We start from the raw sequence: 26,924 nt of genomic DNA on the forward strand, positions 1-26,924 counted from the left end.
AGTATGGCGGTCAGAAACACTCGAGAAAGAGACAGTTGGCCACGGAAAGATACAGTGGAGGAAGTCCAACCTTTTGTAGTAACCAGCATCTCTCAAATAACTTGATTTGGAGGCAGCTCCCATTTTTGAACAGGGATGGAAGCAGAGCGCTTCTCATGCAAATTACTTCTGTCGTGTAATTTGCTCACAGTGACAGGAAAGTAAGATAGATAGGTTGATAGATATCTCCTCAGATGAAAAGGAAGAGGGACAGACACCAAAGTAGTGAATGGGTTACCATATGTTCTGCATGCAATATACAAATGGTACTGTGTTCAGGCAAAGATGGAAAGTAAGCAACCGTTCTGTACTGGCCTGGAGTCATCCAAACACCCACTCTAGACTCCCTCACTGACTGCTGTGTCTCAAAGCTGAGCATTTACTAGACATCATAGAACAGTTCTCAAGTGACCAACCTTTTTCTTCTTTTCTTTTTTCTTTTTTTTTCTCAATATATAAATCTTTTATTCTCCCAAAAGAGCCCAAATTGTACTTGTGGTCAGGATCTCATTTCTGGAGTCAGGAAACCGAGGCCTCCTCACTCGTCAGCCTGCTGCACGGTTCCCTTCTCAGATACATAGATGCCATCCAAAAACTTCCCGAGATCCTTGTTTTTAACTGCTATGGCTTGCTGAATCTGAAACAAGTTCAGCATGATTTCCTTCAAGGATTACCTCATCCTTCAGGGCTTGAGAGACAGAACAAGCAACACCTGTCCTCATCCAAACCCTGCGGATGGATTTTTCACCCAAGAAATTTCGGATTTCAACCAAAGACCCATTCTCCTGGATTACGACGTTGATGGGGAAGTGAGCATACACAGACCGCATCTTGTATCGGAAGCCCAGTGTGACACCCTTGATCATGTTCTGAACATGACTGCAGACGGTCCTGACGGTGGCCAGTTCCTTTCTGTTACCCCACCATTTGTCAACCTGGAGCCTTTTCTTTTTCTTTCCAAGAAGACTCAGCTCCACATTGATGTGATTGAAGTCCCTCGGCAGAGTCCCCCTGGGGCCCTTCACAATGACTATGCGCCCCTTCAGAGTGACGTTGACGTTTTCAGAATGACGACAGTCTAATTGCTGAGAATGGTCTTTATCCTCCCAGGAGATGGGGCAAACCTTTTTTTTTTTTTAATTTATTTATTTTAAGTATACGCATACACTGTAGCTGTTTTCGGACACACCAGAAGAGGCCATCAGATCACATTACAGGTGGTTGTGAGCCACCATGTAGTTGCTGGGATTTGAACTCAGGACCCATGTTCTCATGTGCAGTTCCATTACTCTTCTGTTGAATCCACACGCATTTACACCTCACCACAGCAGTCCATGGAATGTGTGTCCAGTGGAAAGGGAGCTGCTTTCTTCCGACTTCCTTCCAGGTATCACCCAAGTTGGTGACTGGGAAGTTATCAGCATAAAGGCTAATGAGGAAGTTCCAGGTAGGTAGAGCATCCTCATTTTGGACCCTGGCAGAGGATCCCAGGTACACTCAGGCCACACCTTCTTCTTGGGTGGATGAAGGAATAGGAAAGGTCTCTGTGAGGACAAAGAGATGGGTGTGCAGGTTTGGGCTCACTTCCTTCAACTGCATAGTGATTGTGCTGTGGTTGGAGCGGTTTTGCTTCTAGCTGGAACACCAAGATGATCTTTGCCAGAATACCCACTTCTTCCTGCCTCTGCTACTGCCAAACCTACAAGCCTTTGATTACTTGGTTATTGTCGGTAGTAACTCTCCTTGGGACTGTGCCCACGGAGGGTTGTGCTCGTCTGGGCTTCTTGACACCCAGGGCACAGTTCTCTCAGGGAACTGACACAAACCTGGAGGGGAAAAAAAAGTTCTTACAGCAGATCCTCCCCTACTTTCTCCTTACAGCAAGCACCTTCATGGTCTTCTCTCCCCTGCTTAGTCCCATTTGGGTGGGTGATCCCAGGGTGGAGGGCAGACTGCCTGCTTAGTTGGGCTCACGCAGGAGATTCAGTGTCCTATGAAGTCTATGATCCAGAGGGAAGATGAACTGATCTGGTGTGGTTCCTTGTGGCATCAGGCACTGTAGGGAGGGATGCGGAGCTACTCTCTATCCTGACTTCCTTGTAGAAGAGAAGCAAGTAGAGGAATGGGAACTACAAAGTGCTAACAATCTGGTAGGTAATTGCATTCCAGGCCTGTTCTGTCCGGTTGTACCTTCCACTTTGGGATATGCTCAGTGTGTAGGTAAGGACAAAGGCAGAGGGGAGGTACTTGACTGTGAGCTCCTTTGCATCCTGTGTTCTGCACCCTGGGCTGACTTGCAGGGTTCACGAGGGAAGGGAAGGAAGAAGCCCAAAGTCTATCTTGTAGCCTATGGGATCTAGTGTATGAGGGTATGAGGAGGTATCTAGACTCTTTGGCCCCATCTCAGGCCAGTTATTCAAAACCACTTTGCATGTTCTTAAACATAAGGGCATGGACATGGGTTGTGGTTTTCTTTTGTTTTGTTTAAGATTTATTTATTTTATATATGTAAGTACATTGTTGCTGTCTTCAGACACCAGAAGAGGGTGTCAGATCCCATTACAGATGGTTGTGAGCCACCATGTGGTTGCTGGGAATTGAACTCAGGACCTTTGGAAGAGCAGTCAGTGTTCTTAACCACTGAGCCATCTCTCCAACCCCAGGGCATGGTGTTTTTTGTTTGTTTGGTTGGTTTTTTTTAATGTCTTCTATGATCTGTCTCACGTTGGTCTAACAACCATGTCTGAACCTTTCTCTTTCTCTCTCTCTCTCTCTCTCTCTCTCTCTCTCTCTCTCTCTCTCTCTTTCTTTCTTGTGGTTTTTCGAGACAGGGTTTCTCTGTGTAGCCCTAGCTGTCCTCGAACTCACTTTGTAGACCAGGCTGGCCTCGAACTCAGAAATTCGCCTGCCTCTGCCTCCCAAGTGCTGGGATTAAAGGCGTGTGCCACCACACCCGGCTTGAACCCTACTTTCTTGACCTATCTTATTGCATCACCATTTCCGGTCTGTCTGTGGTCTGTTTCTCCTCTAACCATTCTGAGGCTTTTGTGTTACAGGATAGTTCAGACAACTCACCTTTTGGGGAGGCGGGGTGGGGGGAACGGACATGAGTTTATAATCTAAGAAGTCTGTTTCTCCCAAATGCCTCTTCCCTGGAGCTTTTCAGAATGGCAAGGGCCTATGCTTGCCGCATTGTGTCTCCTCTCTTGCATTCACCTCACTGTGCAGCTGAGTTTAGGCCTACTGTTCATAGGCTATATTTGTAGATCTAACACATCGACTCTGCCGTCTGTAAACTCAGAAGCTTGTGCTTCTCAGTAGTGTGTCCCACAGAGACCCAGGAGCCATGCACACCCTGAACCTTCCAGTCATATTACCTGACTACCCTTTACCCAACAGCCTCTTCACCCTGCTCCTCCTACTCCTGGCCCTCTCTGTTGGTTGTAATCTATGGAGGGCTAGAGGTCTCATTTGCCTGCTACCCTGTTCCTGGTCCTGAATCCTGGGTAGGACTATCTAGAGGAGTTTACCTAATGTGATTCCTCAGCCTCAGTCCTGAGTGTTCTAGGTCTCTGCGTACATACACGTACCTACCTGTGAGTTATCACCTTCCCCATGAAAACGGCCCTACTCTCTCTATCACACAGGCACAGCATCAAGGGTAATGTTAATCAATATAACTCTTAGAGACAACGTAACCAGAAGAATGGGCAGTTGAATCTTCATTGGTCATGTGATTCAGTCCCTTTACTTGGGTGGCAATTGAAAGACTGCTGCTGCTGCTGTTGCTGCTGCTGCTGCTGCTGCTGAGCTGCTGAGAAGCGAGGAGAGCTGAAAGGAGGAGGAGCTTAGAGACCAGAGTCAGTTCGATGTCCTCTCCCTGGGGTGAGACACCGCATAGATAAAGAAGAAACAGTACAATCAAATACCACGGGAAAAGTTTCCTAAACCCTGATGATAGCAAGGTGGAAGTGGGAAGGAATCCCTTACCTGGATGGTCAACTTGGTCCTTTCAAGAAATCACCAACATGGTGACATATTTGAACAAAAATACCTCTCTAACTTGACTCTTTCCCTGCTTTGCCCCAGCCCTGAATTCTGTGTATGTGGCCCCTAGTATAGAGCCATCCTGCATATGAGAAGAGATCTGTAAGAAAAGGTGAGTGGAGACAGTACCTGCCCACATAAGGCCACTTCAACTGCCTCAGTTACTTTTCTACCGCTGTGATGAAACACCATGACCAAGGTAAATTATACAAGAGTTCACTGGGGCTCACCCATGCAGAGGGTGAGTCCGTGGCCATCACAGCAGACAGTATGGCAGGAGGCAGGCAGACATGGCACCAGGACACTAGCTAAAGATTCAGATATTAACCAGAAGGCAGGAAGCAGAGAGAACTAACTGGGAATGAACCTAGTCTTTTGGAACCTCAAAGCTTGCCCCCAGCGACACATCTCCTCGAAGAAGGAAAAACTTCCTAACCCTTTTCAAATAGTTTCACCATCTGGAGACCAAGGATTCAAATCTATCATCTTATAGGGACTATTCTCGTTCAAAATTCATCTGTGATGGTTTGTATATGCTTAGCTTGGGGAGGGACACTATTTGGAGGTGTGGCCTTGTTGGAGTAGGTGTGTCACTGTGGGCGTGGGCTTTAAGACTCTCATCCTAGCTGCCTGGAAGCCAGTATTCTGCTAGCAACCTTCAGATGAAGATGTAGAACTCTCAGCTCCTCCTGCACCATGCCTGCCTGGATGCTGCCATGTTCCTGCCTTGATGATACTGGACTTAACCTCTGAACCTGTAAGCCAGCCCCAATTAAATGTTGTCCTTTATAAGACTTGCCTTGGTCATAATGTCTGCTCACAGCAGTAAAACCCTAACTAAGACATCACCATTCTTGGCTTTAGCCCTTTTTATTTGCACTTCCATTTCATCTGCACCTGGGAAGCCTCATCCACACTCATCCCCCTAGGACCACCAATTAACCAAGAGGACCTAGTCCAGCAGGTGCAGCAAGAACTAAGAGGCTCTGGTAGCTGCAGTCCAGCCCATAGTGTAGTGAGTACTCTGTTTCTGGTAAGTTCCCATCTCATCTTCCCTCTGTGATGGTTGGGAGCCCTTGCCATCATCTGTGACCCTCCCTAGTGACCAAAGCTTGGTTGGGAGGCTCCAGCCTCACCTATTGTCCCAGTACAGACTAGGTACCTACCAACACTCCTGCATGGCCAATAACCCTAGTACACTGAGAGTAAGACATAAGCCCCACAATCTGTCCCACCAATGAGATCAGCATGCCTATTAGGTTTTCTTCCTACCCATCATTGTACAGGCAAAGACTGCAAATATATGAAGCCACGGTCCTGGCCAAGATCTCTATTGAGTCCATCACACAAGCAGACTCTGGGTCCTCCTCCAACCTGGTGGAGACTTCACTCCTATGCGGTGCCAGTGCAACCTACTGCAAGGATTAGGGCTGCCTACCCACAAAGCTTCAGCTATACACATTGGCTTGGTAATATAGGCATATTATTATACTGGGGAGATTATAGCCGGAAATATTGCTTCAGCAAACTCTTCATAGGGCTCCTGTGGCCCTGATAAGGACTGCAGCCACGGAAGTTACAATTCCCTCTGCTTGAGCCAATGTAGATCATGTGCCAGAATGGTTCATCCCTGTCTATCACTTTGGGAAGGCAAGAGCAAATCTAAAAATCATGGGTACAAGCCGGGTGTGGTGGTGCAAGCCTTTAATCCCAGCACTTGGGAAGCAGAGACAGGTGAATTTCTGAGTTCGAGGCCAGCCTGGTCTACAGAGTGAGTTCCAGGACAGCCAGGGCTACACAGAGAAACCCTGTCTCGAAAAACCAAAAAAAAAAAAAAAAAAAAAAAAAAAAAAAAAAAAAAAAAAACCCAAAACAAACAAACAAACAAAAAACCAAAATCATGGGTACAAAAGATGGTGAAGAATTCCATGCTAAAAGCATGGAAATGTTTTCAATTAAATCATTGCAGGAAAAAAAAATCCCTAAATGAGGGGAAAGTGACACCAATCTAGATAAAGAGCCATAGAACACCAACAGAAAAGATGAGAGCAGAAAAGAATGTCCCATCAGGCTATCTTTAGTAAAGTGTCATGGTTCAGTGGACCAAAGCACTTCCCACCCATGCTTGACACCTGCGTTTGATCCCCAGAACCTACAGGGAAGGACACTAGTTATTCCTAAAAGTTGCCCTCTGATCTCCACATGCCCACTAGGACATGCACATAGCCACACACACACACCATATGCCCAGAATTTTACACTCACACACACACACACACACACACACACACACACACACACACACACCCCTCGATACAAGAAAGTCTTCTAATGAATTTCAATGTCCCTTCTGGATAAATATTCTGAAAAAAAAAAAAAACTTGATAAAGGGACAGGAGAGACGCCTAGCACTAAGAGCACCACCCTGCTTGCTCTTCTTGTAGACAGGGTTTAATAGTCATGAATCTACATGGTGATTCACAAGTCCAACTCCTCTGTCCACCACAGCAACAGAGGGATGGGCAGCTCCAAGCCATGGCAGTCTGGTGCAAATGGGATTTGAGTATGCAACTAAGCTGCCGCTGAGTCTTGACAGCCTTGGGAGCTTTTCAGAGAACCTGGTCCCTGAGCATCCTTGAAGGAAAGAAGCAAAAGGTGGGTGAGGCAAAAGATGACACACACGTGCACCTGTATGTGTATTTGTGTGTGTGCGCGTGCACATGTCCGTGTACACTTACTTCACTTCTACCTTCCATCCAGAGGTAACCCCTCCGAGAACACCGGAGCAAAGTAGAAGTGAGTGTAAACTTTCCGCCTGAGAAAAGAAACCGCCTTCGAAGGCTCTGTAGGTTAGAGTTGAGTGGTTCCCTCCCCCCACTTTTTTTAGTCTTCATCCTTTGCACTATCTGGAGGGAGAAAGTAGGAGGTGGATGACCCCAAAGCCTCTCAGTCTGAAGGACTCTCTCCTTGCTTAGTGAAAACCCACCGCGTCATGGATTGAATTAGTACAGGGTGATTCTTAATTTCTTTTTCCAAAAAAGGTTTAGTGATACAGATCTGGAAGAGAAAGTGCATTTGTTTTGTGAAAAGTACAGAAAAGCAGGAAAGCTGTTACACGACTTTCTCCCTCTCTTCTCCTCTCCTTCCTAGGAGTCTTCATGATTTCCAATTTACCCAGCAGCTTTCCCCTCATGACGGTGGACAGCATCCCTATCATTTCTCCAGAGCAGTACATTGGTTATAGTAGAAGAGACTAAACTAAGAGGCCATTGCTTAAAATCCAGTTCCCCAAACAGCTCAGTATCTGTGGCGGGCAAATTTGGCCTTCTCAGAGGAGGTAGAATATAATGCTTTCTGCTTCTAGTTTCTGGAAAAGGTTCGTTACCCAATGCTAATACCAGACAAAGGCATTGCAAGAAAGCTGCTAAACAAAACCTCTCATGAACATCCAGGCCCAACAAACATCCAGTGACGTTAGCACATCAAAACCAGCAGTCACTTCTGAAGGCGGTTACCCACCCACTTCAGGGTCTGCATGGACATTTAAGATTTGCTCTACTTCTGGCTTCTCCTGGCTCCCCCGTGTTCACACCCCCATTCTATGCTGTTTGTATTACTTTAAATCCTCAAGCACAGTCAAGACATGTTTTGTGATTGGCTTATTTTTTATTTTGCTCGATGTTTCTGTGTAAGTCCAAGATGCTTTGATAGTTTGGTGCTTTATTCACATTCCCCCAGAGAGTATTGTATCAAGAGATACTGTTGCTACATCTGTGTGTCATGAAATTCATCTATAAGACCAGCACTTGAGTGCCCACTCCCAGGCAGGAGAATTAAGGCTACCTTCAAAGATATTAGTATACATAGTATTATATAATATAATTTGATGTAATTTATTTAACCCAGGATAGACCCAACCTTTCAGTTTTTCCTCAGTGTCTCCTACAAGACATTCAGTGCTAAGATTCTGAGTGTCCTCTGTTTGATGGATGGTTGACCTGTGATCTAGTCTGACAATTCGAGGATCCCAATCCCAGCAAAGGATCTGGAGCTTAGGCCAAGCCTGGAGGAGTGTGTCCAGCTCCAAAATCCTTGCAAAGCTGGGTGTGCTTCAGGCAGTGCTATTTTTTTTTTTTTAACTTTAGGTATTGGGGAGTGTAGATAGAGTATCCTGCGCTTCGGCAAGCGCTTTCATCGAGTTATTTCAAGATAGAATCTTAAAGTAATTGTCACGCAGACCCTCCTGCCCCAGATCTCAAGCCTGCACATTAGCCCGTCATGAACCTGAATTTCGAGGCACGGTTGGGATCGTTTCCGTGGCACCGAGACGCGCTGTCCTCAAGCTGATGTTCCCAGCCAGACACTAGCCGGGCAAATAGGGGTCCAGGTGGCCGCTCGGCTGCAAGCGCCGATTGGTCAGGCCAGCCAGGCCCCGCCCCTGAGGCGCGGCGGCCAATGAGCGCGCAGAGGACTGGCGGGCGAGCTCGCGGGCGGCAGCGGAGTTTTTCCGACGCCGCGGCCTGGGCAGCTGAGTCTGGAACGACGTGCGACGCGCGGCTCTCCTCAGAGCCATGTCTAGGCGGGAACCCGCAGCCAACGCTTCCTCCTCGGGCGTTGCTCCCCGGCGAAGCTCGACCCGGTCCCGGGGCGCCGACCGGACGGCAACGGAGGAGACGAACCGGAGAGGCCGGGTCGGTAGCAGGGGTGCGGGCGGCGGCTGGAGAGAGCCCGCCGGGGCCGCCGAGGCTACGGCCGCGGGCCGCCGCGAACCGCCGCTCTGCTTCGGGGTGAAGAACGATGTGGTGGGCGCGGTGATAGGTGAGCGCCGGCGGCGCCCAGGCTCGCTGCGTGACGGGGCGGCGGCGGCGGGGCTCCAGCAGCGCGGGGGCGCAGTTCGATGGCGGGCCGGGGCGAGTGCGGGAGAGAACCTCCTGGAAGACTCGCGCGGCATCCGCGGTAAAGGTCTTTCCGGTTTCCCGCAGTGCGGAGGTCCCGGCCATCACCCTCTAGGTCGTTTTCACACCTAGTGTGCTTTAGTGTCAGGTCAGAGCCTCAGCTTCGTCTCTGCCAGGAGGTTTAACTTGAGGTGAATGTAACTGCGGAGAGCAGTACGCGGGAGTCTTAGATGTGCAATTTTCAACTTTTCTGAGATGCATTTTACAGTGATGGGGATGTTTCCCTCAGCTGGCTTCAATTCTTAGTTTCAGTTATAGGGATTTTTGGGGGGTGGGTGGGGGGGGGTTGGGGTCCGTGAAGTGAATATATTTAGTTCTAAAAGCCTGCTTTGTGGCATTTAATCGTATGTTTTAAGGCTGGTTACTAGAATAGACAGAGATTCCGTTTGCAGGGTCCAAGCTCCCCCGCCCTCTCCACCCTTCCCAATCTGAACGAGAAGCCCAGTATTTGAACGGGAAGCTCACCAGAGAACCAATAGATTTGGGACAGAAATTAGACCCGCTGCAAGAAGCAGTGAAGTCTAGGCATTGGAATACACACGACTCCTTGGGTATGCATGCTACTGTTTTTGTTTGTTTGTTTGTTTGTTTCTTATTCTGGGTATTGAACCCAGTGCATCCCAAATAATTAGGTGCATCCTGAGCTACATCCCTAGCCTTGCAACCTAGATAGTTTATTCCAGTGTGTGTTAAAATATGACAATCTTTATTTTTTCCTCTACTTTTCATCTTCTCCCACCCCACCTCCTTCTTGCCTCTCTTTTTCTTTCTTTGATGGTACTCAGGATTGAACCCAGAGGTTCATAAGAGTTAAGCCTATGCTTTACCCCTAATCTGCTACCCAGCCCCACCTTAGTTCTATAGTTAAGAAGTAAGCATATATAACGAACGCAGTGTTAGTGGTAATGGGAGATTGTGTCCCAGCTCTTCCGTGATTAGAACTATACCACCTCTCAGCTCCTCGTTTCTCCTTGGTCTTGTGCCTCCACATCACCACTCTCTGCTGCTACTTCAGATCCTCAAGTAGAATCAAGGACATTACAGTGTTTTGTGATTGACTTACTGTGGACATAATGTCCTCAATTTGTCATCTGGTTCTTAATGTCTGACAGAATTTCCTGTTAAAGACTGAATATTAGTTAATATATTTTTTAATTTTTTAGTTCTATTTTTTTAATTGACTATTTTATGTATTCACATTTCAAATGTTACCCCATTCCGGGTTTCCCCTCCGCAAACCCCTATCCCATCCCCCCTCCCAGAACATTACGTCTTTCCTATGTATCTCTTCCTGTTAGCCATTATGCTCTTGATGCTGATTAAGTTGCTTCCAGGTTCTTACTTTGGTGCACAGTGCTTCTGTGTGGCACAACAGTGCAGGTCTTCACCATCAGGGCCACGCTTCATCTCCTTTTCCTTACGTGTGTACTCAGTCATGTCAATGCTGAATTAGTTTGTAAGGTTTTCACTTGTTATTTTTTTCCAATCACACCAGTAGTTCATAGGCTACCAATTAAATAACATTCTTACTAAAGCACATACATAAAACCCTTGATTCATTTCTAAGTACTGCAAATTATCTTTTTAAAAGGAAACAGTAAAGTTGAATGTGGTGATGCAGGCCTTTAGCAACACTGGCCCCACCCCCAGAGGTAGAAGCAGGCTAAGTCTCTATAGAACATTCTGGGCAGGTTAGAACTATATACTGAGAGCTTGTTTTTAAAAATAAACGACAACAAAAAGTACTTTTTAAAGAAAAAATAAGAAGCAATCTTTTTGTATTTACAGTCTGGGTTAGACTGTTTAGAGATGTCGAATAGCTGATAGACTTAAATGTTTTTGAAGAAACGCTTGCACAAATCCCTCACCTTTTGAATTTTTTTATCAAAGTTTTTTTTTTTTTTATAAGAGTCAGGGAGGGAGCACACTAGGGGGTCTTAGGCATGCTACTGAGGCAAGTGCTGTACTACTCAACTGTACTTCATCTTCCCTTCTCTGTTTTTTTGTTTGTTTTGTTTTTGTTTTTTGAGACAGGGTTTCTCTGTGTAGCCCTGGCTGTCCTGGAACTCACTCTGTAGACCAGACTGGCCTTGAACTCAGAAATCCACCTGCCTCTGCCTCCCGAGTGCTGGGACTAAAGGTGTGAGCCACCACACCTGGCTCCTTCTCTGCTTTAAAGGAAAAAAAAAAGAATTATTTAGTTAGATGTGGTGTCCAGTGTTTGAACTGCCACTGCTTAGGAGGCAGAGGCAGCAGAATTGCCTTGAGTTTAAGGCCAGCATGGGATGCATTCTGAGTTCAAGCCTAGGCTATCAGTCTTACAGATAAACACACACACACCTGGATTTTGTTTCTGTTATAAGTGACTTTAATTTCTTCATATTGTCTTCGGTACAATTTGGTATGTTCTGGAATAGAATCTTTTAGTCTCCATCTTGGTTAAAAACAACAACAACAAAAACCCTCCTACTACTCAAAAAAGTGTGAGATGACATCCCCCATCCAAGACAGAAAGTGTTTGCCACACCCTAGAAATCTTCCCTTGAGTGATTTGGGGAAGAACCACACAAAGTCCTTTGAGAGAAGTGCATAGATCCCTTTTATTGATTTTAGTTCATAATCGTATTTTTTTTATTCTTAAAAACAGGTCGTGGTGGGTCAAAAATTAGAGAAATCCAAAATACAACGAACACTAGGATACAGGTAAGTCACCTGTGTTCCTTCCCCGAGCAGCATCTGTCTATCCACCGTCGGCTTGCTGCTTAGCTTGTGCTGTAGGAAGCAGCCAGAATGCCGCAGGAGCGTTCACCAGCATTTGCCTGGATTGTTCTCTTCTAGGTGTAGTGTTTGTGACTCTTGGAAGTAAAACCTAAATCTTTAAATACAATCTCTGTTTTGGTACCCTCTTGTGGCCTCCCTGGGCACCAAACAACCCTTTTAAAACCAAACCTAAAATACAAACAACAACAAAAAGTTTTGTAAGGGGAGTTGGAGGGAGGCGATGGTAGATAGATGTGATCAAAGTACATTATGAAGGCACACTGTAAAGATGTCCAGAGAGGGACAGAAAGACTGTAAGAGCCAGAGGACCTGGATGCCTACTGGGAGATTGTCTCCCGGAAGTGACAGGTAAATGACACCCATCAAATCTCAGCAGTATAGCTATCTAACAAAACCTGAACAACAGCTAGTAGACTTGCTAACATGGGCAGAGGAAACCTCAAGGAGTTCTCCACCCCTAGATGCAGAGCTACAGGCAATTAATGACTCCTAAGAGGGAAGACTAGTCTTCCTCCACATTGGTCAGACTTGAGAGCATATACATACAGGCAACACTAAAGGGCCTCAGTAGGGCTCGTTCTCTGTCTGTCTGTCTGTCTGTCTCTCTCTGTGATGATATTAACTAAGAAGAGGCAATGAATTTGAGAGGGAGTAAAGGGAATCCAAAGAAAGAGGGAAGAAGCGGGAAAGGAGAAATTATATAATTATATTTTAGTTTAGATTATTGCAAATAAAAATATATTGTAAAAGTATAAAAATATCAAAGAATAAATACATACTATTTTCTAGTGGGGTGTGGTGGCTATGCCTTTAATCACAGCACTTATGAGACAGAGGTAGGCAGATCTCTATGAGCTGTGAGTTTGACACCAGGCCAGTCTCCAGAGTGAGTTCTAGGACAGCCAGGGCTACACAGAGAAACCCTGTCTCAGAAAACCTAATCCAAAAAAACAAAAACAAAATCAAAAACAAAAAAACCTCAAAAACCCTAGATCCATCATTGTTTACATGTACAGAGAGTTCTTTTAACTTAAAATTTTATCTAGTCCAACGAAAGTTCAGTAAACTATAGACTATAGTTTATTACTACTCCCGCTATATCATTATATAAGATGCAGCCCCCAAAAGTACTATTTTTACAGGCTAGGGAACGCCAACTCACAGTAATATCACATGTCAGATTAATATCTACATTTAATATTTGGGTGTGTGGAGTTAAGAGAACAACTTAGGGAGTTGATTCTCTCCTATCTTCAGTGGGATCCAGAGATTCAACTCAAGTTCCCAGGCCTTGGGGACAAGAACCTGACTATTGAGCTATCTGGGCAGCCCCTGTATTAATGGTTTATTTTTCCATCAACCACAGCATCCTGAAGTTAAATTTACAGATTGTCATATGGGCGTGGGCGACCCTACTCAAGCCAGACGTGGAATAGTATAGCAAGACCCTGTTTGCATTCTTCCTTACTATTTGAACTTGATTAATTCTTGGGGCTGGGTGAGGAGACTTCGATCCCACCTGTGTTTCTCCCTTTGTATCTAGGTAATAAAAGGAAATCCTGAGGCAGAAATCAAAATTTTTGGTAATAAAGCCATGCAAACAAAAGCAAAAACAGTGATAGATAATGTTGTTAAAAAACAACAAAATTACATTCCAGGACAAAGAGTTGGTAAGTAATTTTTGCACACTTAAGTCCTTTAGTTTATTGGTGATGTTAATTTTTGCACATATAAGTGATTTAGTTTGTTGTTGTTGAGACAGATTCTCACTGTGTAGCCTTGGCTGGTCTGGGACTCACTATGTAGACCAAGCTGGCTCAAATTCATAAGTATCTGCCTGCCTCTGCCTCCCAGGTACTGGGATTAATGGCATGTACTATCATTCCCAGCCTGCTTTAGAAATGTAAAGATACTTTTTGTCAGTGCTTATAGTTTTGTTTTGTTCTGTGATACGGAATCTCCAATGTAGGACAAGGTGGCCTCAAACACATCCCCTGGCCCCTCAGCCTGCCGAGAGCTAAGAATACAAGTGTGTGTCAGCACACCTGATTATATAAGTATGTTATAGATCAGTGTTATATAAATGTCATGTTTGATTCCTTCCCTCTGACAAAGCTTTAGCTTCCTAGATCTACACTTTTTTTTTTTCAGTAAGAGGCCAGATTACTTTCATCTTTCAAAATTACATGTCAGCGAAGGTGCTTGCCATGAAGCTTAAGTAACTGACATGACTTCTGTTCCCAGAATGTACCAGTGGAAAGAGAAAACTACATTCTACATGTTGCCCTCTGACATATGTGCCCCATAGCATATTCAGAGACATGTATGTGAGTGCACACACACCACACATACTGTGTAAATAAGCAAATGAGAAAAAAACATTCATAACATCTGTGGCTATTTAGATAGTATGGTTAAATCTAGTTTCACTTTTAGCCACAGGTAAGTTAAAATGAAAGAACTCTTCAACACACACTTTAGCATTAAGGATAAGATTAGCCTGTGTGTGTTTATGCCTCTGTGTGTGTGTGTGTGTGTGTGTGTGAGTGTGTGTGTGTGTGTGTGTGTGTGAGTGTGTGCGTGCGTGCATGCGCTCTAGTTTGTGTTCAGAGGCTAGCTGTAGATCTGAGTGTTCTCCATCTCTGTCTTAAGTAGCATCTTGGATGCAGACGTCACTGGTTGGGCTACCCTAGCTACTCAGCTTACTCTGGAGATATCCAGTGTCCACGCCCAGTCCTGTGATTCTAGGCAGACCATCCACCCTGTCCACTTGGAATGGACATAGGGGCTGGGGACCCAGATCTGGTCTTCTTGCTTGCTTTGTATTACACATAGAGCCATCTCCCTAGACCTTGAAAATATAGAATTTTACATTTCAAGTGTTAATATCCTGTTTTGAATAAACATACACAAAAAACTGCATTTGGGATTTTGTGTTCTCAGGACCTACTTCAAAGCTAATTTTGTCAAAATCTTTTAACAGGTATTATTGCATTCCAACCTACCGTTGGAGCAGATACCAGCACAAGTGAGAGTGTAACAGACGATCAGCCATTGATAGATTGGGATCAAATTCGAGAAGATGCTTTGAAATGGGAAAAGAAAAAGTGGGCAGGTCAGTCCTGTATCCTAACACTTATCCATGTGATGCTGTTTCTTGACTGCCGTTCATATCCTCTGCAACCAGCTTCTTAACCTGTGGTCAGGACCCACATAGGGTCACATAACTACATTCAAGGGTCATGAAAATGTGGCAAGAGTGCAAGGTTTCTGAACACTAAGTGGCTGGACATTAATTTAGAATCAAAAGCACACTGGATCTGAGGTGTGCCGGGTAGTGCTCACCGTGTGGCGATACCAGCCTTCACCATAGCCCAGGTCGTGACACAGTCAGCTCTGCGTTACTCATTCTGAGATACCACACACACCTCACCAGAGGCCACCAGAAACACCTCTCTTCAGGTCTGAGGCTGCTATATGCTATGAATTGCAGTGGGTTTTTTTTTAACTGTTCATGCAAAGTTTTTTGACCTTCCAGAAACATAATGCTTTAACTACAGAAAAAATAGTTGTTTTTTTTCCATGTTCCTTACCATGTGAACTGTTAAATTAGTATATCTTTGAATTGTATCATGCTAGAATGTTTGATACTAAAAATCACTGGCCAGGAATGATAGCACACACCTTTAATCCCAGATCCCTGAAGACAGAGGCAAGGAGACCTTTGTACTTTCAAGGTCAGCCTGGTCAACATAGCAAGTTCCAGGCCAGCCAGGGTGACATAGTGAGACCCTGTCTGAAAATGAATAAATAAAAAATTGCTATTTGTGTTGTAGGAGAATTTCAGAAAAGAATATCATTTAAAGAATTTACCCTGGGATTGGGACAGAATTTCCAACAATTTATGAAATGATCATTTTATACTACAAATTTGTGTGAAGTGGCATTCTTAAGTATAGATGATTAAAATATAAAAGTAAATTCTGAAAACAGTGTTCTATACCCTTGTGGTGGTGTTGAACTAAATTTAATTCTCTACATAAAAATAATCCGGGCAATGGTTGTACATGCCTTTTATCCCAGCACTTGGGAGGCAGAGGCAGTTGGATCTCTGAGTTCAAGGTCAGCCTGGTCTATAGAGCAAATTCCAAAAGAGCCAGGACTACACAGAGAAACTTTGTCCCAAAAAAACAAACAAACAAAACAATTAAAGAAATAAAAAACAGGCATATCTTATCTCATTACAATACGATTTTACTTTAATCTTTAATAAATTCTGTGTATACCAAATTTTTTGAAGTAAATCTTTGATTTATTATCAGTGAATATTTAATATGTATAGCAGTTTTATATAGTATTCTCTGTCAGGTAAAAATTTCGCCAGTGTGGAACAACAATATGAACTAACCAGTACCCCAGAGCTCTTGTCTCTAGCTGCTCTTGTCTCTATCAAAAGATGGCCTAGTAGGCCATCACTGGAAAGAGAGGCCCATTGGACTTGCAAACTTTATATGCCCCAGTACAGGGGAACGCCAGGGCCAAAAAGGGGAAGTGGGTGGGTNGGGGNGNGGGGGGGGGNGGGTATCGGGGACTTTTGGGATAGCATTGGAAATGTAAATGAGGAAAATGCCTAATAAAAAGTATTAAAAAAAATTTCGCCAGTGAAAAGTGATTCTGAGAGAAAAAGTTTAAGAAGCAGGGACTCTATAAAGTGTCTACTTTTAGACTCTTAAATAAGGCAGCAATATAGCATTGTTATTTAGTGTTTGTTTGTATAGGCTGGAGAGATGGCTCACTGCTTACGAGTACTTAGTGTGTAACTATGAGGACCTGGGCTTAACTGTTAGTACCCCACCCCATATAAAAAGCTAGCTGTAGTCGTGTGCATGCCTGTAACTCTAGCATGTGGGTAGGGAGACAGAGCCAGGAGGACTGGCTGCCAGCTTCAGCAAGACATCCTGCCTCAAAAAATTATCGCAGAAAGGGAGAGAGGGAGATACCTGCTTGTCCCCTGGCCTCCAGTGGCTGGGCATACTCTCATACACAGATGTGTGTATACTCACACATACTTCACATATACACAAAGGATAATGCACTAATAATAAAGTAATCAAAATGTTGGTAACTATGTCGTTATGTGGGCATGTTAAATTTTTATATAGTCGATGTGTTATGGAGGCACTGTGGAAGGAATTAAGCTTAGAAGAGGTATAATGAACTTTTATAACCTCAGAGGCTGCAGAAGGTCATAACTCTTGTGCTTGCCACATTAAGCATGAGGACCAAGTTCATTTCTACAGCACCCACTTATCAGGTGGACGCTGATCACCTGTAATCCCATAGCCTGGAGAATAGAAACAGATCCCAAGAGCTCATTGACCAACCCTGTCTAGCCAGTTGGTGAGCTTCAAATTCAATGAGAGGCAACAAGAACCACCATTCTCTGGCTTGCACATGTACATATATATCGCACACATAAACCATACTCACATACACACAAAGACTGAGACAACCTCATAAAGTTGAATGAGGATCTATATTTAATGCCTAAAAGTAGTAGGATGGGGGCTGGGAGCTTATGGCTCATTGGTAGAATAGGTCCGAGTTTGATTATAAACATTACAAAAATAAACACTAAGGGTATGGAACTGAAGAGATGACTTTGTGGCTAAGAGTGAATAGCACTGCTCTTGCAGAAAAAGGAGTTTGGTTCCTAAGACGCATGTCAGTTGTCTCAGAGCCACTTGTTATTCCAGCTCCAGGGGATTCAGTGTCTCTATCCCCTGCAGGTGCCTACCCTCACATACCCACAGACAGACATACACTCATACACATAATAAAAATAGCCTGGTATAGTATCAGGTACCTTTAATCCCAGCACACAGGAGGCAGAGGCAGGAGGATCTCTGTAAGTTTAAAGCCAGCCAGAGCTACATAATGAGATTTTATCTAAAAAACTAAATAAAAATGAATCTAAAAGATTTTTAAACTAATGGTATTGACTTTTGAAGAAAAATTAAAATCAGTGTTAAGTGTTTTAGAATAAATTCATTTGTTGCAATTACTTGGGCTTCTTTTAAAATCATGTATTCCAGGGCCCCCAATGAAGGAGCTAGAGAAAGTACCCAAGGAGCTAAAGGGGTCTGCAACTCTATAGGAGGAACAACAATATGAACTAACCAGTACCCCCAGAACTCGTGTCTCTAGTTGCATATGTAGCAGAGGATGGCCTAGAAGGCCATCATTGGGAGGAGAGGCCCTTGGTCTTGCAAAGATTATATGCCCCAGTACAGGGGAATGCCAGGGCCAAGAAGTGGGAGTGGGTGGGTTGGGGAGCAGGGCAGGGGAGGGTATAGGGGACTTTCGGGATAGCATTTGAAATGTAAATGAAGAAAATATCTAATAAAAAAATTGTTTTTGAAAAAAAAAATCATGTGTTCCAGTCGAGCATAGTAGCACACACCTTTAATCCCAGCACTCAGGAGGCAGAAGCAGGTGGATCTCTGTTAGTTTAAGGCCAGCCTGCTCTACATAGTGAGTTCCAGGACAACCAGAGATGTACAGTGAGTCCCTGCATAGGAAAAAAAAAAATCATTCTCTCCTGTCCTTTCCTGTGAAAAACTCCTTCCTGGGGGCTCAATATTTAAGAATACCTGTGACTCTGGCAGAGAACCTGAGTTTAGTTTCCAACACCCTCGTTAGCTGTCTCACAACTGCCTGAGACTCCAGCTCTAGAGGATCTGACTGCCTTTTCTGGACACTACAGATGCCTACACATGAGACATACACTCACACAGATGTACACACTTATAATAAGTAACAAAACACATATATTTTTATAAAATACAAAATATTCTTTCCTGGGTGAAAACTATAGTTGAAAGAAAAACCAAAAAGAATCCTTTTAGACTGGCATAAGCCTGGGTGGCAACATGTAGAACTACCTAAAACTGTATGCATAGAGAACTTAATATTATTCTACTTTGATATCTGTAGTTTTGAATAAGTGTTAGTAAATGTACAATATTATTTATCAAAGTTTGGATTGTCATCTTTGTCCCAGATTTACCTCCAATTAAGAAAAACTTTTACATAGAGTCAGCAACGACAAGCTCAATGTCACAAGTGCAAATAGACAACTGGAGGTGGGTAGTTGTTTCGTTACCTCAGTGTGTTCTTAGGTTTTGACTGTTGACTCATTAGGCAAGGAGTTTGAATGATTGTGTTAGAACACTACACCCAACTTCCATGTTTGCTCAGCTGGAAATTTGGGTGCATCTTGCATGATGAATTTTAGAGCATTTTTGTTGAGTACTGCAGTGGAGCATGGTGGCACATGCCTGTAATCCCAGCACTCAGGAGCAGAGGCAGGAGCATCATGAGTTCAAGGTCAGCAAGACTGTCACAAACAACAACATTGGGTTATGATGATGGAAGCTGGTCTGATTGTGTCTCAGTATTCTGTAAGACTGCTGAATACTAACTGTGGCTCTTCTAGCTGAAGAGCAGTACATGCTGGGGATGTAAAGTCAACCTCAGCCTCCATGACCCCGCAAGAGTATATAATGGATCTGAGGAATTACTATGCTGAAGCGACTGTAGCTGCCATAACACAGTGCAATGTATTCACATGTGTGGCAACGTGGTACATCTGAAGCTATGCTGGTCAGAGTATAGTGTGTAATGCGCAGCCTGTAAAACACTGTAATGAGAACAGATGACTGCTCCTAAGCATTGTCTTAAAGCATATTTGTTCTAACAGAAGTAAGCTAGGGCTGGGGTGTATCTCAGTAGTAGAGTGCTTGCCTGGCATGTACATCACTCTGCTTTTGGTCCTCTCAGATTTAAACATTACTGTAGGACTGAGAATATAGTTCAGTTGGTAGAGTGCTTGCCTAGCATAGAACACAGAACCCTGAGTTTGGTCCCTAGCACCATGTAGCCAGGCACAATAGGGCATGATGGCACATGTCCGTAATCCCAGCCCTCTAGATGAAGGCAAGGATCAGAAGCTCAAGGGCATCCTTGTGTACATAGTGAGCTCCAGAACAGTCTCTAGTACAAGTGCCTGCCTGTCTCAAAAAAGAAAGAAAGAAAAAAGAAAAGGGGAAAAAAGGAATTATTGTGTGTCAAATACTAACAGCAAACTCCTATCTGTTTCTATAGAAAACATATTTATTTTTATTTTATATATATGCACAAGTGCCTGCATATATGTATGTGTATGTGTACTATGTGAGTGCTCGTGCGGTTATGTACTGCCCTTTGGATGCTGGGATCCAAACTCAGGTTTCCACAAGTGTGAGTGCTCTCAACCCCTGAGCTGCCTGTCCACTCCCAAACTCACATAATCTTGCCTTTATTGCAGACTGTTGACAGCATTAAAAAGCAGGTTGTTAGGGGAGGACTTTGCAGATAAAGATGAATAAGAACAAAGTAAAATTATATGTATGAAAATGTCATGGTGACACCCACTGCTTTGTAGGCTAGTTTACATCTTTATTTGTTTTTATTGTGTTTGTGTTTGTGGGTGGAGGGGAGTGATGCTCCTGCCAGGTCATGTGTGGAGGTCAGGAAACTTGCCAGGTCATTTCTCTTTCCACTGTGTAGGTCCAGGAGTCAAATTCAGGTCATCAGGCTTGCCACCAAATGTCCTTACCCACTTGAGCCATCTCTCCAGTTCAGTTATTAAAGTGCTTGCCACAAAAGTAACACATAACAAGCTGGTTTAGTGAGCATTAGGGAAAGGGAAGTCAGGCAGATCACTAGGGCTTGATGGCCTGCGAGCCTGCCTACCCTTATTTAGCTCCAGGACAATGAGTGACCCTGTCTCAAAAAATAAGGTAGAGATCTATCTATATCTGCCGTTGACCTCTGTCCTTTACACTCCCACATACACAAGTACACACACGTGTACACACACACACACACACACTTTTAAAAGTCCAGGGTGAGGGACTGGAGAGAGGGTTCAGTTAAAAGTGTTGGCTGCTCTTACAGAGGACCCAGGTTCAGTCCCAGCACCACACAGCAGCTCACAACTGTTTATAACTCCAGTTCTAGAGGACCTGATACTCTTGTCTTGCCTCCTAAGAGATTTCATGTTCAGGTGCATTTATATACATGCAAGTAAAATACTCAGAAACATAAAAATAAATAAACCCCTTTTTAAAGACCAAGTTGGGCTGGAGAGTTTAATTTTTAAGAGTTTTAAAGGACCCAGGTTTGATTCCCAATGCCTGAATGTCAGCTCATAACCATGTGTAACTCAGTCCCAGGGATCTGACTCCTTCTTGTGACTTCTGTGGGTATCAGACATGTCTGTGGTGTACTCAACACATGAAGACAAAGCATTTATACACATAAAATAATAAGATAAAAAATTTAAAGTACATAAAATTATAAAGGCCAGTTTGTGTTTGGTAATTATATATAACTTTGTGTAAATACACTGTCATGTTTATGAAACAGAGAGATTGCCAGCCACTGATCTCTCAGAATGCATCCCCTATCATTAATTTTCATGACATTAATTTCAAATTTAAATTGTCATGTGTTAGGGGTGCCTATTGTATTAGATAGTAGTTTAGAGAATGATGTCTCCAACACTAGAAAATTAAGGATTTTTTTTTTTAGGGCTGGCAAGATGGCTCAGCAGTTAAAAGCACTTGCCATCAAACCTGAAAACCTGAGTTTGACACCCTGTGATCCACAAGGTGTAAGTTGACCTCTGACCTCTGCCTGGGCACTGTGGCAAGTGTATGCCCCACCACTAACATACATATACACATACATATTAAGTAAATATAATTTGTAAATTGTTTTTTTTCCTGAGACTGCCTTCCCAGGCTGGCCTCATTTACTGTGCAGCCAAAAGTGACCTTGAATTTCTTATCCTCCTGCCTCTGCCTTCTTTATGCTGAGATTATAGGTATGCGTCATCTTGCCCAGCGTATGTGTGCTTAGTGAACTCAGGGCTTCATGCATTCTAGGCCAGTACTCTACAACCTAGCTAACCAGCAAACAGTGAGAAGTTGAAAAGGTAAAAAAAAAAAAGTTGTTTTTTTAAATACAATAATTTTTTTTCAGTGAAACACATTACTTTTTAATTACATTTATTTATGTATGTGCACACATACATGCATGACATGGCACACATATGGAGGCCGAAGGATCACTTATGGGAATTGCTTCTCTTCTACTCTGTGGTCTCAGGGATAAAAACTAGACTGCTGTCATGCACCTTTACTCAGTGAGCCATCTGGCCAGCACTGGAATTGCTTTTTTTAAAAATTCACATGTGTATACTATATTTACATCATTTTCACCTTTCCTTTCCTCCCTCCAACTTGTCATGTGTCCCTTCTACTTCCTTTCGAATTCATGGACTTTTTCTGTTTATTACTGTTGTTACATGATTGTTACATGAATTATGTAGGCTGCTTGACTCCATTTGTTGTTACATAATGCATGTTTTTAGGGCTGACTACTTGGTGTTAGATAGCCAGTTAGGGTCTTTGTCCTTGGGGAAGACTGATTCTTCTTCCCTCAACAGACACCGATTGCCTGTAGCTCTTCATTTAGGGGTGGGTCCTTGAGATTCACACACACCCCCATCAACCGTAGCATGTCAATTTAGGCAGCCATATATCTTGAGATTTCATGGGTGCAGTTCCCTGGGTGCAGTTCCCTTCTCATATCTAGAAGACACAGTTTCAATCAGTTGTTCTCTGAATTCTGACCAGTTATGCCTTTCTGAATTCTGTCTGTTATGAATAATTTCTTAACCTCTTCATTTCTTTTTTATTTCTTTTTCTTTTTCTTTTATTTATTTAATGTACAAGTGCTTTGCTGCATATATATCTGCCTATCTGAAGAGGGCATCATATCCCCCTATAGATGGTGGTGAGCCACCATGTGGTTGCTGGGAATTAAACTTAAGACTTCTGGAGGAGCACCCAGTGCTCTTTTGTTTGTTTGGTTGGTTGGTTTTTTTTTTTTTTTTTTTTTTTTTTTTTGAGACAGGGTTTCTCTGTGTAGCCCTGGCTGTCCTGGAACTCATTCTGTAGACCAGGCTGGCCTCGAACTCAGAAATCCGCCTGCCTCTGTCTCCCAAGTGCTGGGATTAAAGGTGTGCACCACCACGCCCGGCGAGATCCAGTGCTCTTAACCGCTGAGCCATCTCACCAGCCTGTAACCTCTTCATTTCTTATCTGATGCCATAAGTTTTTTTTTTTTAAGAGTTTGTGAGTGTTTAGCCTGTATGTATATGTGTACACTACATTTATTCAGTGCCTAAGGAAACCAGAAGAGGGCATTGAATCCTCTGAAATATGAGTTACAGACTGTTATGAGCCACTGTATGAGTATTGGGAACTGAACCCCAGTGCATGAGCAACCAGTATGCCTAAGTGCTGAACCATCTCTCCAATCTCTTAATAACAACCTTAAGAACTGATACAAATCTTAAAAATAATAAGTCTGTTGTAAAAATAGTGGCTGTAAAAATAGTGGACATAGTAGTGCATGTCGGCACTCTGGAAGTTGAGGTAGAATAACTAGGAAATTCAAGGTTATTGTAAGCTACATGTAGTATTTGAGGCTAGACAAGGCTACATGAAACTTGCAGATGGATGGATGGACGGATGGAGCAGAAAGATAACTGAGATAATGCTAAACCTTAGTCACATATCAAGTCTTAGGACCATGTTCTTCTAGTTTTGGGTTATGTTGCACATATGTGGGCTCCACTTTCCATACTCATTCCTTCATTCACCAATATAATTGAAGGAGATTTGCCTTTCCCTCTGCACCCTCACATAAGAGGGAACCAGGCTCCTATTTTTCTTTCTCTTTGTTTATTTGTTTGCTTGTTTTGAGATAGTCTTATATCCCAGACTGGCCTCAAATCCTCCTGTCTTCACCTCCCAAGTGCTGTATTCCAAGTGCGTGCCACCATGTCCAGCCCTCCATTTCTTAGTCTATTCTACCTTAAAATTCTAAAAGCCTGGTTTTAATCAATTGCAGATGAATTTCTAGCTATTACCTGAACTGATTGTAAGAAATATTTTTTCGGGCTGGTGAGATGGCTCAGTGGGTAAGAGCACCCGACTGCTCTTCCGAAGGTCCCAGAGTTCAAATCCCAGCAACCACATGGTGGCTCACAACCATCTGTAATGAGATCTGACTCCCTCTTCTGGTGCATCTGAAGACAGCTACAGTGTACTTAGATATAATAAATAAATAAATCTTTAAAAAAAAAAAATATTTTTTCTTTCTTGTGTAAATTGAACAAATCCACTAATGCTTGTATTTTCTATAAAGGAAAGAAAATTTTAATATAACATGTGATGACTTGAAAGATGGTGAGAAGCGTCCTATCCCCAACCCTATATGTAAATTTGAAGATGCCTTTCAAAGTTACCCAGCAGTTATGGAAAACATTAAAAGAGCAGGCTTTCAAAAACCTACACCGATTCAGGTATGCCTTTGTTAACTCCAATTTTTCATTGAACACTTTCCCCCCCCCAATTAATGTGTTTTAGAAGTTAAACCACCGGGGAATAGCTATGTCTAAAAAGCATGTGGTGGCACGAGTCTTTAATCCCAGCACTTGGGAGGAAGAGGAAGGGGAATTTCTGAGTTCAAGGCCAGCCTGATCTACAGAGTGAGTTCCAGGACAGCCAGGGCTATACAGAGAAACCCTGTCTCAAAAACAAACAAACAAACAAACAAACAAAACAAACAAAAAAACCCATAACGGTGAGGGACACGAAGAGAGAGAGAGAAGACTCATGCTTCTTGCTTCAGTGTTTATCACTCTTTTTCAGTCACAGGCATGGCCAATAGTTCTGCAAGGAATAGATCTTATTGGAGTAGCACAAACTGGAACAGGGAAGACACTGTCCTACTTAATGCCTGGATTTATTCATCTAGACTCTCAACCACTGTAAGAATTCCTTTGGCTTCATTCTCTTACCAGGGATTTAATAGATATAGAACAAAAACTATAATTAGTTCCTGTCATTTTTTGCATTGTTCAAACTGATGCCTCCTGGCCAGTATGCACATAGCTATGCTGATGAAGTGTACACTCATAAAGGCATCTCAGGAAGCAATAGGCAGTAGTCACCACCAGAATCATAATAGAAAGACACTGGAATCAAATTGTTTAAATTGTCCTAAGTCATGCTGTTTAATTGTATGAATAAATTGTCCAGTATAGTTATATTCAATGAGAAAATGTCATTTCAAATGAACTATTAATTAAAAAGTCATGTTAAATGAACAAATAAGAATGTGAGACAGTGGATTTGTGGTATATGTGGCTTATTTTCTTGCTTTTGTCATTTTTATGATAACTATGCCTTTCTAGCAAAAATTTATAGAAACTTATACCAGCAGCTTATATATTTAGGTATGTTAATTGTGATTAACAAACCAAAGTCTATAGGAGAAACGTTTAATCATACACTTCACCAAAAAGAACAAATATGCTTTGTCTGTCTTTGAAACATCATTAAAAATCTTGTACTTAAAGAACTTTCCATGCATCTAAGACAAACATAAATAATATTACTGTTTCCCTTTTAAAGAGCTAGAGAACAAAGAAATGGGCCTGGCATGTTAGTTCTTACGCCCACCCGGGAATTAGCCCTTCAAGTAGAAGCTGAATGTTCTAAATATTCATATGGTGATCTTAAAAGGTAAGTCATTTCTGTACAAGTGTTATATTCATCTTCACGATTATAGTAACTTTATTTAAACTAGAAATGTGTGTGTGTGGTTCTTGGGTCCAAATTCACAGCCTTATGCATATTATCCAAGTGTTCAACCACTGAGCTATGGTCCCAACTCTACATATTAGTTTTCAATTGGTATACAACAACAAAAATCATACATATTAATGAATCACCACGTGATGCACCTGAGAGGCAGATAAAGATCTCTTAGTTCAAGGCCAGCCTGGTCTACAGATTGAGTTGCAGGGCAGTCAGGGCTACATAGAGAAACGTGTCTCAAAAAACAAAATGCACGTGTAAAATCACTGCTGTGCTGTACTAGCACAACAGGGGCTTGCTGAATTTTCCCTTGGTCGTCGTAGCTTCTCTCATCTTCATTAGTTTCGCACCTTTAGAATCTGATCTGAGTACAGTGGTCATGTCATAGAGCCAAACTATGCAGAAGCAGTTCTTTAGGAAACACTGTGGCCTGGTGGTGTGGACAGTTTCCACAAAGGGACAGGTACTCCTAAAAACACCAGATTCTCTTATTTCATCTTATCCTGTAACCAGAATGCTTAGGCTAGTTATGATTTTCAATTATGATGGCGTATTCTTTGCTTAACTGTGAACTTCTTGATTTTTTAAGTGTTTGTGTATATGGTGGTGGTGATAGAGATGGACAAATACAAGATGTTTCAAAAGGTGTAGACATCATTATTGCAACTCCTGGAAGATTGAATGACCTACAAATGAATAACTTTGTCAATCTGAAAAGTGTAACCTATTTGGTAATCATGGAATGAGGGTTTGGAATACTGGGAGGCAAAAGAACTGAATCTGTAGAAAAATTTGGGTGGTGGGATGGCTATTTTATAGTGCTTTGTGTTCTGGGAATATTTCCCATTTCCTTTAGCATAATAAAGAGTAGGAAAGTTAGACATTCATTTTTTTCTCACTCAGTGGCCAAAGTAGCAGTTGGGAATCAAGTCAAACAAATCAGTCTGTATTTTATGCCCATAGAAGAAAGTTTATTCTGAGTGTCGCAGAAGTTGAAGTGGTTATAGGCTTAATGGGAGAAGTAAGTGCTTAGATATGAGATTGACTATATTCTTTGCTTCGAGTACAGGTTTTAGATGAAGCAGACAAGATGCTGGACATGGGATTTGAACCCCAGATAATGAAGATTTTGTTAGATGTACGCCCAGACCGGCAGACTATTATGACAAGGTAGGTATGCCTAATTATGTATACAGAATAGAAGTAAGTTAAAAACCCATTCTAGGGCTGGTGAGATGGCTCAGTGGGTAAGAGCACCCGACTGCTCTTCCGAAGGTCCAGAGTTCAAATCCCAGCAACCACATGGTGGCTCACAACCATC

General features: G+C 42.9%; 1 protein-coding gene and 1 pseudogene across 2 annotated transcripts in view; one reads left to right on the forward strand and one right to left on the reverse strand.

The window, feature by feature from the left end:
- Positions 1 to 577: 577 nt before the first annotated feature.
- On the reverse strand, positions 578 to 5,266 carry LOC110302374 (annotated as a pseudogene).
- Positions 5,267 to 7,768: 2,502 nt separating this feature from the next.
- The window catches only part of Ddx43 (DEAD-box helicase 43), a 28,234-nt gene continuing 9,078 nt past the window's right edge, over positions 7,769 to 26,924 (forward strand). The window contains exons 1-10 of one of the 2 annotated variants that reach the window (XM_021172583.1): positions 7,769 to 8,904; positions 11,689 to 11,744; positions 13,366 to 13,492; positions 14,806 to 14,937; positions 18,886 to 18,967; positions 24,147 to 24,303; positions 24,653 to 24,771; positions 25,418 to 25,528; positions 26,193 to 26,334; positions 26,673 to 26,773. In XM_021172583.1, coding sequence (XP_021028242.1) covers positions 8,658 to 8,904; positions 11,689 to 11,744; positions 13,366 to 13,492; positions 14,806 to 14,937; positions 18,886 to 18,967; positions 24,147 to 24,303; positions 24,653 to 24,771; positions 25,418 to 25,528; positions 26,193 to 26,334; positions 26,673 to 26,773 — 1,274 coding nt within the window. In that variant the 5' untranslated portion in view covers positions 7,769 to 8,657. The remainder of the gene's footprint in view (positions 8,905 to 11,688; positions 11,745 to 13,365; positions 13,493 to 14,805; positions 14,938 to 18,885; positions 18,968 to 24,146; positions 24,304 to 24,652; positions 24,772 to 25,417; positions 25,529 to 26,192; positions 26,335 to 26,672; positions 26,774 to 26,924) is intronic. The other variant, XM_021172584.1, reaches the window with a different exon arrangement.

This window comes from Mus caroli, chromosome 9 (assembly GCF_900094665.2).
Source record: "Mus caroli chromosome 9, CAROLI_EIJ_v1.1, whole genome shotgun sequence".
In the NCBI taxonomy this organism is placed as follows: Eukaryota; Metazoa; Chordata; class Mammalia; order Rodentia; family Muridae; genus Mus; species Mus caroli.